A 10,998-nucleotide genomic window follows, 5' to 3' on the forward strand; every position below is an offset into this window, starting at 1 on the left:
GGTGTTGTATGCGATGTGGGTACGGCCACGGGTACGGTACGGTAATACTACCTACTCCTCGGATACACCGTGCCGCACACCGGATAACGTAACAACACCCAGCCAGCCAGATGCTCGACCTCTGTGTTATGGTCAAATGTGAACTTTGACCCCTTTCATACAGATCATAGTCTTCAACATTCCATACCTGATGACAACCGCGAAACTACAGCTGACAGTTTTTAATATGATCATAGGTTCAGAACAGACTGTAATTATCATTAGGATTACTATTAAAACTGTAATGTACCATAGACACTTCAGTTTGCCAGCCAAACAGTAAGAATTACACCAAAAAGTGGATACTTCACTAGGATAAAAAAAAAAAATGAAAATGCTGGATAAAAACACTGGGGAAAAGTTTCACTTCATTTTGAGTATTTGGGTTCATGGAGTGCTTGTCCCTCATCATCATCACCCTATATAGGATTACGATCACTCGCATATACATTATATACAAACAGGGGAGGATCAAGGACTTTCGTTTTAAAAAAAAATTCTTTTTGGTGCCACTTCCGGGTTCAATCAGCTGATAAGCAAAAAAAAAACAAAAAAATGCTCCTGTGTAATTTTTGTTTGTTTGTTTCTGTTGCCACTTCCTGGTTTTCATTGGCTAACAAGCAAAAAAAATAAATAAATAAATAAATAAAATAAAAAAGGAGAGAGAGAAGGGGGGCGAGAATCTGGTGCCCCCCCCCCCCCCCACCCCATCCGCCACTGACAAATATAAAACATCTGCAACTGAAGGAGTAGCACAGGAGTTCACCTTTAAGATGGGTCAGGCCTATCACTGAATTATATCGTCATGGTGAAGTGAAACAAAAATATTCTACAAATTGTATAGCATATCAAGAAACTTTGCTTCCTCTTCTGTTGGATCTATGCAAATGAAGAAAGCCAACAAGTGATTTGTATCATTTCTTTGAAGTATCTTATTGAGGAAAGTCAGAAGGGAGAGATGATTTATGCAGCATTTTGTTGTTGTTACTGTTTTGTTTTGTTTTGTTTTGTTTGTATGTTTATTTTTTCTGAATAAGATAAAATCATGAACTGTTGCCACAAATTCAAAATTTGAAGATATTTGTTGGGTTTAAACTTGTATGGTACAGGATGTTGCCTACTGACAGTATTTCATCACCTGAACTATCACAGGTCCCATGTGTTGAAATATACGCTAGTGTATTTTCCCCTTTCCCACCCGTTGATCAATGCTAGCAAGTAGCCACTTAGTTTGACTCCATTAGTAATGCAATGGCAAACTCAATAGGAGGGCACCACAACATCAAACACACACATACACACACAGACACACAGACACATATACATGTACAACCACATATGTTCACATACAGTTAACCTCGCCTATGTCAACCTGACTGAAGTCAGAAAACTGGGCAAGTCAAAGAAACAATCTACACATGGGAGTTACATTGTACCAACATTTGTTTACTTTATTGCGAAAGTCGAGTCATGCAAATTGAAGTGCTATCTCTGGTCTTTTTGATTTGACTTGGCTGAAGTTGAGTGTATATGTTGAATGTCTCTTTGAATGTATACCTTGATGAGAAATGGGTACATAAATAATGCATGGTTGATAGTATGTCTGTTCAGGTGCCTCTGTTATGTATTGCTGTTCTTAGACCCTGTGCAAGAACTTTTTCTTCTTTTTTTTTCTGTAACAAATGCATAATCTGTCCTTTTGAATACTTAATTTTATATCAACAATGGGAGAAGGCCTGATTAATGTATGTCAGATATCACTCCCCCCCCCCCCATCACTCGATATCACTTCTTTTCCTTGACACCATAATCAAATGTAATGTATTTGTAGAACACCAAGAACATATTTGTAATATCACTTTATTTTTTGAACCTGCTATACAACATACCAGTAGCCATTTCTCATGACAACACTACAATCACTGTGAAACTCATAATGTCATTTGAGAGATGCTTATTGCATACAGGAGCGATCTAAATTCTATTTGCCATATACAGATGCACATGTTCTTTACTGTCTTTTACAGTGCAAAAAGTAAGATTCTTACAATTGTTTTCTTGTAACATGGAGTAGATATTAACTGCATTCTGCAATAACTACATTTACACTCTTTCATGTACATCCTCCATGTCTCAAAAATGCTACTCATGCAAGAGATGTGAGGATCTTTCTTTAGAAGCAGACAAGAAATTCAATTTCTTGACCTTCCGGACAAGATACTGTGTGTACTACATACATGTATTGATACCGAAAGCCATTCTACAAATGATAACCAAAGAGTTTCTTGTGGATCTGTTCACTGATCAAATCCATAAACAATTGACTGACATATTAAAGATGGAATGACCCAAAATGAATAACTAATCCATTCTAAAACTCAGATAAAGAAAATTTTACTTATTATTACACAAAGTTCATTGCCAAAATCAATCTTCAATAATCACAGCTATTTTATCACAATCATACAGCATAGACAATAAATCAATTGGATGCATTCACAAAGTGCACATCAATGAAGGTGAAACTGTCCAGATTACATGTGACCTATTCTATGATAGGTTGCACTTACTGTAAAAACCTGTTATTTTCATGTAAACATATTTTTGCAAATATGGAGGACACAGATATTTTTGCGAGATGTTATTTATCCAAATTTACACCAATGCTATCCATAAGTGCACCAATGCCTATTCGGGTACTGATATTTACCTTCGCTATGGGAGGAGGTTAGGTTTTCATTACCGTTGGTTTGTTTGTCCATGTGCAAAATAACTCAAAAAGTTGTGACCAGATTTGGATGAAACTTGCAGGAAAGATGATTAAATTTGGGTAGTGATCCGACAATTTTTATGGATTTTTGAAGGATTTTTGATATTTTGGCAGGTAGGGTCAATGAACTTGGGAGTTCAAGCTGTGCATTTTTGAGGTTTCAAAATGTGCACTTAAGTGCGTGTGCTCTAGTTTCTGCCAGGGCGAGGCGCGCTGCGCTGCTGAGGGTTTATGACGTAACAACGGCTTCTATACATGTATTGGGAAATCAGGGGATTTTTCAGCATGCAAATGATAGTTCAACATTAGGCAGTACAGTATCTATGAACATATCTGTTGTTGTTGTTTTTTTAATAAGATGTATGGGTATAGTACGGGGGATATACCATCAAACACATGTAACAGAGCAAGAATCACAAGAGTGAGAAAAGGCTGGAAAAAGCAAACTAAAACACTTCTGTCTCCCGCTGTCATTGCCATGGTAACGTCATTGGAGCTGGGTTCTGAAGGTATGACATAACTACAGCCGATATTGACAACCTGTAATGTAAAAGACCAGAAGGTTTGAATAACTGATTATGGTGACAACACTCTTTGCAAAAACAAACTAAAACAAAAACATAAACATAAACATGAAAAAAACAAACAAACAAAAAAGGCTTAATTTACACAATTCTGAGAAAATGTTGTCATTCACATCCCACTCGGGAAAACAAAAATTCATATTGATATATCCTGAATGAGGTTCATCTGATTGGTAATTTCATAGAAATATGTTCTTTCTTCACGTTACGAAAGTTATTTTATACCGTAGTGAGTACTTTCGCCTCCAAATGGTTAGTGGTGGCTTCTCCAGACTGCGTCACACTGCCAGCTATGACGCAGTTTGAAGAAGCCACCAGTTGGACGCGAAAGTACTTACTGTGGTACGGAATAACTGTAGTGATTGTGAAAAAAGAATGTTTTTCTATAGTATCATATCGATATAGTATATGTCTGAAGTTAAAGACTACCCAATGCAGAGTTCACATCAATAGCACTATGTACCTCCTTACAGGGAAAGATATTTGGCAAACTCTCAAAATTTCACCTTTGACAAACATTGATTGTATCTCTATATTTCCAATATTTCACTTTATGCCCAAGCTAGTGTACTTTGATGCTGGCTCTGTGGGGTCTTAAAGGGATGGTAAACCCAAAGAGCAATGTGGATTGAGTGAAAGCAGCAACATTAGTAGAACACATCAGTGAAAGTTTGAGGAAAATCGGACAATCGATGCAAAAGTTATGAATTTTTAAAGTTTTGGTGTTGGAACCGCTGGATGAGGAGACTACTAGAGGATATGACGTATGAGTGGACAACACTACAAAGAAAATATAAAGGAAATTCAACAAAAATTCACTTTTCTAGAATTATGAAAGAGCAATGGACCAACCTCTTTCAGTAAGCAGGGGGAATAATTGCTACCCTTAACATATGTCAATATCAAGTTGATGGAATTTGTAATTTTCATGAAAAAAAAGGATTTTTGTAGAATTTTCTTTAAATTTTCTTGGTATTGTTGTCCACTCATACGTCATAACCTCTAGTAGTCTTCTCATCCAGCGGTTCCAGCACCAAAATTTTAAAAATTCATAACTTTTGCATCGATTGTCCGATTTTCTTCAAACTTTCACTGATGTGTTCTACTAACGTTGCTGCTTTCACTCAATCCACATTGCTCTTGGGGTTTATCTTCCCTTTAATGAAGCTGACCCTTTTCAAATTTTGAGAGTGGATAGAGTTTTATTGTGTAACACATATGAAGATTCAATTTTGTTCAGTCATTCCACAGAAAATACACTGTACTTGTACAAGAAGGGCCAGCACATAAAGGCACCTGAACCTTTGAATGGTCAATTAGTGACTACTCTGGCCACAACTAGTAGCAAACATGCACACATCACAACTGGATGTGCAGTAGATTAAGATGCAGTAATAATACAGTGAACATATTTAAGTAGCTTGCTGTGATGAAACTTAGACTGACCTAACACAAAAAGCCACCTTCCAATCAACAAGCGAGCTGTGTTACATTCCATGTTCTAGTGGTCATTGCATGACAAACTTTACATTAGAACTGCATTATGTGATTTGTTTCTGAACACACTCTCCACAAGACTCAGAAAATCTCACTCCAAACTTACACAATGACTGACAAACTGCTATGTTCACGTACACTGTAGTTGAACATGAACACACTCTACTTATTAGGTTTCACTCAATTAATTAAGAAGGATAAATTATCAAGAAGATTTGACTTACATGAAGCTACTAAACATCTGTTTTCCATCCTCATTACATCTTGAATTGGCAAAGCTGATGAAAGAGCAAAAGACTGCCATCCATGCACACCACTTCATCTGAGAAATTAGAAATGAAACAGCACAGGGATAGTTACAAATATTCTTTGTTAGAAATTAATTTGGCAAGCTTTATTGTTTCTTCATATTTTTCTGAGTGATACAATGTATCAAAACATTTTTACAAATAATGCTGTGCAACACAGTATTTTTTTATTGTTTCATTTGCAGGTGCACATATTTTAATCAATGAATATCATGATATTGATGACTTCATGCTTAAAATGCATGGAACAAATCCCAACCTGTATTTGCATACGTGTGTACATACATGTACTGTACATTCACAATATACCAATATACAAGTGCCAATACATAGCAACAATTGTGATCTATATAATTTGTTGTTGTTGTTTTTTACATGTTGAAGAAAATCAGACATAATTTTTAATCCCAGTGGTTTTAAAAACAATGAGTTACAAACTTTGAAAGTATCAGTGGTATCATTTATGTCTTAATATCATGCAGGCATTATTTCTAATTCATGGTACTTTCATAGAAAAAATAAATTGGGTTTTGGTTGCTTTTATTGCTCTGTCACAACGAATCTACATTAAAGTTTTACAAATTTGCTTCATCTATGTAACAATACTGCACTTCTGGAAGAAAAATAGAAGGGGAAAATAATTTGTATATCTCTAAAATTTGATGCCAATACCTGTTGAATGTTATTGTGTGCACACTTTAAATGCCTAAATTGCAAGGAGATGCAAAAGAGCGCTACAGGATTTTAGACTAACTATGAATGTTTATAAATCATGAACTGATTACAAACCTTCATCATGAGTCCAAACATGCTAAACACCATACCAAGGAGGTTCATGTAGTCTGCAGTGGGATCATCAGGGGAATTTTCATCTGGTGGCGTGTATCTGTCACACACAACACAACGAGAGAAATGATTTGTTAATATAAGCCAGGGGCATATATAACTTGAGAGCAGGTCAAAAGAATCTAGTCAGTCATGTGAAAGGTGAGCATTTACTGGAAATTTGTATGGAAAGACTTCTTTATGCCCCCCCCCCCTTATTTTGCCATTACACTCTATACTACCCTACCCTTGTCAGCTTACGCATGGATACATACTGTCCCTACCACTTGCCAAATGTGCATGCGTGCGTGCATCTGTGCATTTAGCTAATAAGGGTGGGGTAGTGCTGAGTGATATGGCAAAATTAGGGGGGTGGGGGCATGAGGAAGTCTTTCCAGTTGTGTAACTCAGTATTATACTCAATAACAATGATAAAACACATCCTGTGAACAAATTTAAGTTTGACAAGAAAAGATATGCCGAGGGAGATTGCTGGTTTCTTGATTAGATTAAAGAGAGAGAGGGAGAGAGAAAGAGAGACACAGTATATTCTTCTCTCTTCAATCTACATAATGTTTTCTCAGTTGTGGTCAGAAGCATGAGATTGCACACAGCAAAAAGCCTGCCAAAAGCAGTTTTGGAAGAACTAGACAGTGAAACACACAAATTGACGATAAAAAAAAAGAAAAAAAACTGTGACATGATGTGTTAGAACACACATTGCAATTCGCCATATGTAATTTAACCCACTAAAATTGAAAAAAGAAATGTGATATGTATCAAAGTAGATTATATGATTACATTTAGACATGACTCTACAACATGTAGGTGGCTTTAGGGTTTAAATAGGGTTAGGGTTAGTTTTAGGGGCTCTGCTGAAGTTAGAAGCCTAAAATAATTAAGCCCCCTTGTAACTATACACAGCCCTGTCGCTGTAAAGTGTTGCAACACAGGGATGCCGTGCTTCGCACGGTGTCTAGTCGGGCTAGCCCCCTAGTGCAGTAGTAGTAGGCCTAAAACCCAGGATAGCCCCAGTCAGAGGCAGAGCTCCCAGAGTTGAACTCCACCCCTAGGCTAAATACTGTAAAAGTGGATATTTTCGCGCGACTAATTTTTCGTGCTTGGCCAGGTAAGAAGAGTTTCGCGAGTTTTTAATTCCGAGGAATCAAGTCATCAGCTACTGGAACATATGACACGCAAAAATAATTGCGTGCTTTTACTTTCGCGCTAGCTTCTGAATTCTCTGGTTGCGCGAAATGCGCGAAAATTTCAACACCGCAAAAATTTCCACTTAGTTTTACTTTTACACTACTAATCTCTCAATCCTCACAGCAGTTACATCCATCAAGTTCAATGAGTTAATTGATTTAATACTAAATACAGTGAGTTGTATGCTATTCAGCTTTCTGCCTGACATACCAACCTGAACGTGCATGCGTATGAATGCAATGTACGTATTTAAAGGTACTAGCCCACATTTGTAAACCTGCAGCAATTGGTCTCATAGTTAGCATGGAGTTTGGGTATGATTGCAGTAACACCTGCGCAAAATTTCGTTCCAATTAGTTCATTACTTTCATAAAAATAAATGAAAATGCACCATATGCATGCGTATAACGCTCGCTAGCTCCGGTCCACGTACGTACTACATGCATGCGATACATGTGTAAGTTACATGTACGTAGCTAGCCCGCGCTCGTAATTCGATTTTGGGTCGGGTTGACCCGGTTTGAAAATTGATTTAAAACGATAATTTTCTCTCTTTCATCGAATGGTATAGACAAAGAGCAACAGGTGAGGTATGTTACTGTTATAACTTGTGCTTGAAGTCATATTGGACCTATTTTATGCAGTTTTGATTTTCGTGGGTTTGCAAATGTGGGCTAATACCTGATGAAGAGAGTCTTGCAGAGCTTCAACGATCCCTGTGTAAATTGAATCGCGATCATATGGTAGTCATAGGAGGTGATTGGGAAACCAGACAGGTGAAAGCATGTCATCACCCAGCGCTTCATCATGCTTCTGGTTCTATGCTTGATGACCATGGGTTAACACAGGTAGTTAAGGAAACAACCAGGAAAGAAAACGTCCTTGATCTATTCCTAGTAAATAATCCAACGTTAGTCACCGATGTCTCAGTTGTACCAGGCATTTAAGATCATGATTGCCCACTTCTCACGATTGCTGGTTGTCCAACTCGCCAGAAGCTAGTACTTGAAGGAAAATCAACATCTACAGCAAAGCGGATTGGGAGAAATTTGCTGATTTCATGCAAGGTGTAGGCAAGGAAATTGAAGATAAGCTTGACTTTTGCTCAGTGAATGAGGCTTGGGTTATGTTCAAGAATGGAATAGAGAAGGGAATGACAGAGTTTGTTCCACATACATGTAAGATGACATCCAAAAAGAATGAAATACCTTGGATTACAAACAAGATTAAAAGGTTGATCAAAAGGAGAGATAGGTTGAATAAAAAAAGTCGGAACATGAAATTGAGAAACCACGGGGTAGTCCCTTTTCAATTGGAGGAAGAGTTGAAAGCAATTAAGAAATCACTGCAACAGGAGCTATTAAGGAGGGCTTATTGGAATTATGTGGAATCTCTTTTTTCTATCGATGAAGATACCACAGAATTTGACAGTATGAAGAGATTTTGGGGCTTCATCAAACACAACAGGACTGATAATACAGGAATAAGAGAACTGAAAAGTGATGGTATTACGATCACTGATCCGATTGCAAAAGCTGAAGCATTGAACCAACAGTTCAAAAGTGTTTTCACCAAGGAAACTCCCATACCGAATGACTTACTACCGGAAACCTCAGACTTTGAAGAAATGGAGGATATTTTGTTTACATCAAAGGGTGTAGAAAAGTTGCTTTGTGGTTTGAAGATATACAAGGCCCCTTGACCGGATGGTATAACTCCACGAGTCTTGAAGCAGCTGGCAAAAATTCTGGCTCCAATTCTTTGCAATATATTCCGGTTGTCATATGAATTAAGTGAAATACCAAATGATTGGCGTGAAGCAAATGTTGTACCAGTCTACAAGAAAGGTAATCGATCTACTCCTGTAAACTACCGCCCCATTTCGCTGACATGTATTTGCTGCAAACTACCGTAATGGAACACGTTTTAGCCAGCAAAATTATGAAGCACGGGGACGAAAATAACATCATTTTCCCCCTGCAACATGGCTTCCGTAAGAACATGTCATGTGAACAACAATTACTTGGTTTCACAAGCGATTTACACAGGAACTTGGATGCAGGGTGTCAAACGGATGTTCTAATCATGGATTTCTCAAAAGCTTTTGACAAGGTTGGACATGAGCGGCTTTTACGTAAACTGGACTACTACGGTATCAGGGGGAAAAATCTGAAATGGATTCAAAGTTTTCTCAATGGAAGAAGTCAGAGGGTCGTTTTGGATGGTGTTAAATCTTCTCCAATAGCGGTGGGATCTGGAGTGCCTCAAGGGTCGGTTCTTGGGCCTTGCCTCTTTCTGCTTTACATCAATGACTTGCCTGATGGTCTCGCGTCAAAGGTTCGCCTTTTTGCCGATGATGCAATTTCCTACATGACCATCGACAATCAACATCATACGCAAAATCTTCAAGAGGACTTAAACAAAATTGGTGACTGGGCGAAAAAATGGATGATGGCTTTGAACACAGATAAGTGTAAGGTTTTGACAATATCCAGGAAAAGAAGAAAGGTGCAACACGTGTATCATCTAAATAACGCCCCTCTTGAATCTGTTGAATCCGTGAAGTACTTGGGTGTAACCATCACTTCTGATTTAAGTGGACCCAACACATCAACAATACTGTCAATAAAGCCAATAACGTGCTTGCATTTCTAAGACGCAATCTTCGCATAAAATCTTCTGATGTTAAAGCCACAGCTTACAAAACGTTGGTTCGACCAATTGCTGAGTATGCTTCCACAGTTTGGGATCCATCTACCAAGAACCTAATCCACCAAGTGGAAATGGCCCAAAATGGTCCAGAGAAGAGCTGCGCGATTCACTTTAAATTGCTATCATAACACCTCGAGTGTCACCAAAATGCTACAAGAACTTAATTGGACCACTCTGGAACAGCGCAGAGAAAATGACAGGCTAATTATGATGTACAAAATACACAATAATCTTACACCTCTTTCAGCACAGGACTACATTATCAAACAGGCTACTCAGTTGACGAGAGCCTCGCAACCACACTCAAGCTCCTATCAGGTACCATATTCGAGAACTGAATCGCATCGCCATTCGTTCTTCCCAAGAACTGTAAGGAACTGGAATTCCCTGTCGTCAGAAATTGTTTCAGCGCCATCTGTGGGATCATTTCGAAACCGTCTAACGGTTGATCACAGTGGCTAGTTATTTTCGTCATATTTTCTATGTGCTTGTAAATATCTGTAAATAAATTGTATCATAATGTAAATAGCACCAGTCTGCAAGAATCTTCAGTCTATTGAAGGAGGCAGACTTAATCATAAGAAGAAGAAGAAGAAGAAGAAGATACCTTTATTAAGCTTCCCAATGTCAATGATGCCAATGCAATGGCAATGCAATTCAAGTTAGTGCGTGGTAGGTTACATGAGATTGCATGTATGGGACCTATCTACACAAAGTAAAAAGCGCGAAGCGTGAATCACTGAATCACTCGGTCCAGATAAAAACACACGTACAACTAAGAACTTTTATTCACCGAATACTGAGTTTTGAAGCCTTAGATTTTACAGCTGGTACACTTACTTTTTAATTTTGTTGGGCCTTTTGACTCCATCGGATGAATTTGGAGCTGAACTAGTAGTAGTCGACATGGTGGTAAACGTTGACTTTCGACGGTTCGTTCGATTCACGTCACGTATTAAAGCGTATAGCGTATAGCTAGCTAGCTAGCTAGTACACTGCACTGTCACTTGCTCATGTCCACGGATTCCACGGTCCGCCGCCCCGGCGCAGCGCT

The 10,998-nt window shown here is 38.2% G+C and overlaps 1 protein-coding gene across 1 annotated transcript; it reads right to left on the minus strand.

Annotated features, from left to right (window-relative positions):
• Window positions 1–3,239: 3,239 nt before the first annotated feature.
• On the minus strand, window positions 3,240–10,852 carry LOC139725282 (PAT complex subunit Asterix-like). Its single transcript, XM_071636369.1, has 4 exons — window positions 10,785–10,852; window positions 5,988–6,084; window positions 5,115–5,212; window positions 3,240–3,349 (listed from the first exon to the last, which is right to left on the minus strand). Exons 1-4 carry the CDS (start codon window positions 10,850–10,852, stop codon window positions 3,280–3,282), a joined length of 333 nt encoding a protein of 110 aa, XP_071492470.1. The 3' UTR covers window positions 3,240–3,279.
• Between the last annotated feature and the right edge of the window lie 146 nt (window positions 10,853–10,998).

This window comes from Diadema antillarum, unplaced genomic scaffold (genome assembly GCF_040938485.1).
Source record: "Diadema antillarum isolate AM-2024a unplaced genomic scaffold, OU_Dant_1.0 seq00000030_RagTag, whole genome shotgun sequence".
Lineage (NCBI taxonomy): Eukaryota > Metazoa > Echinodermata > Echinoidea > Diadematoida > Diadematidae > Diadema > Diadema antillarum.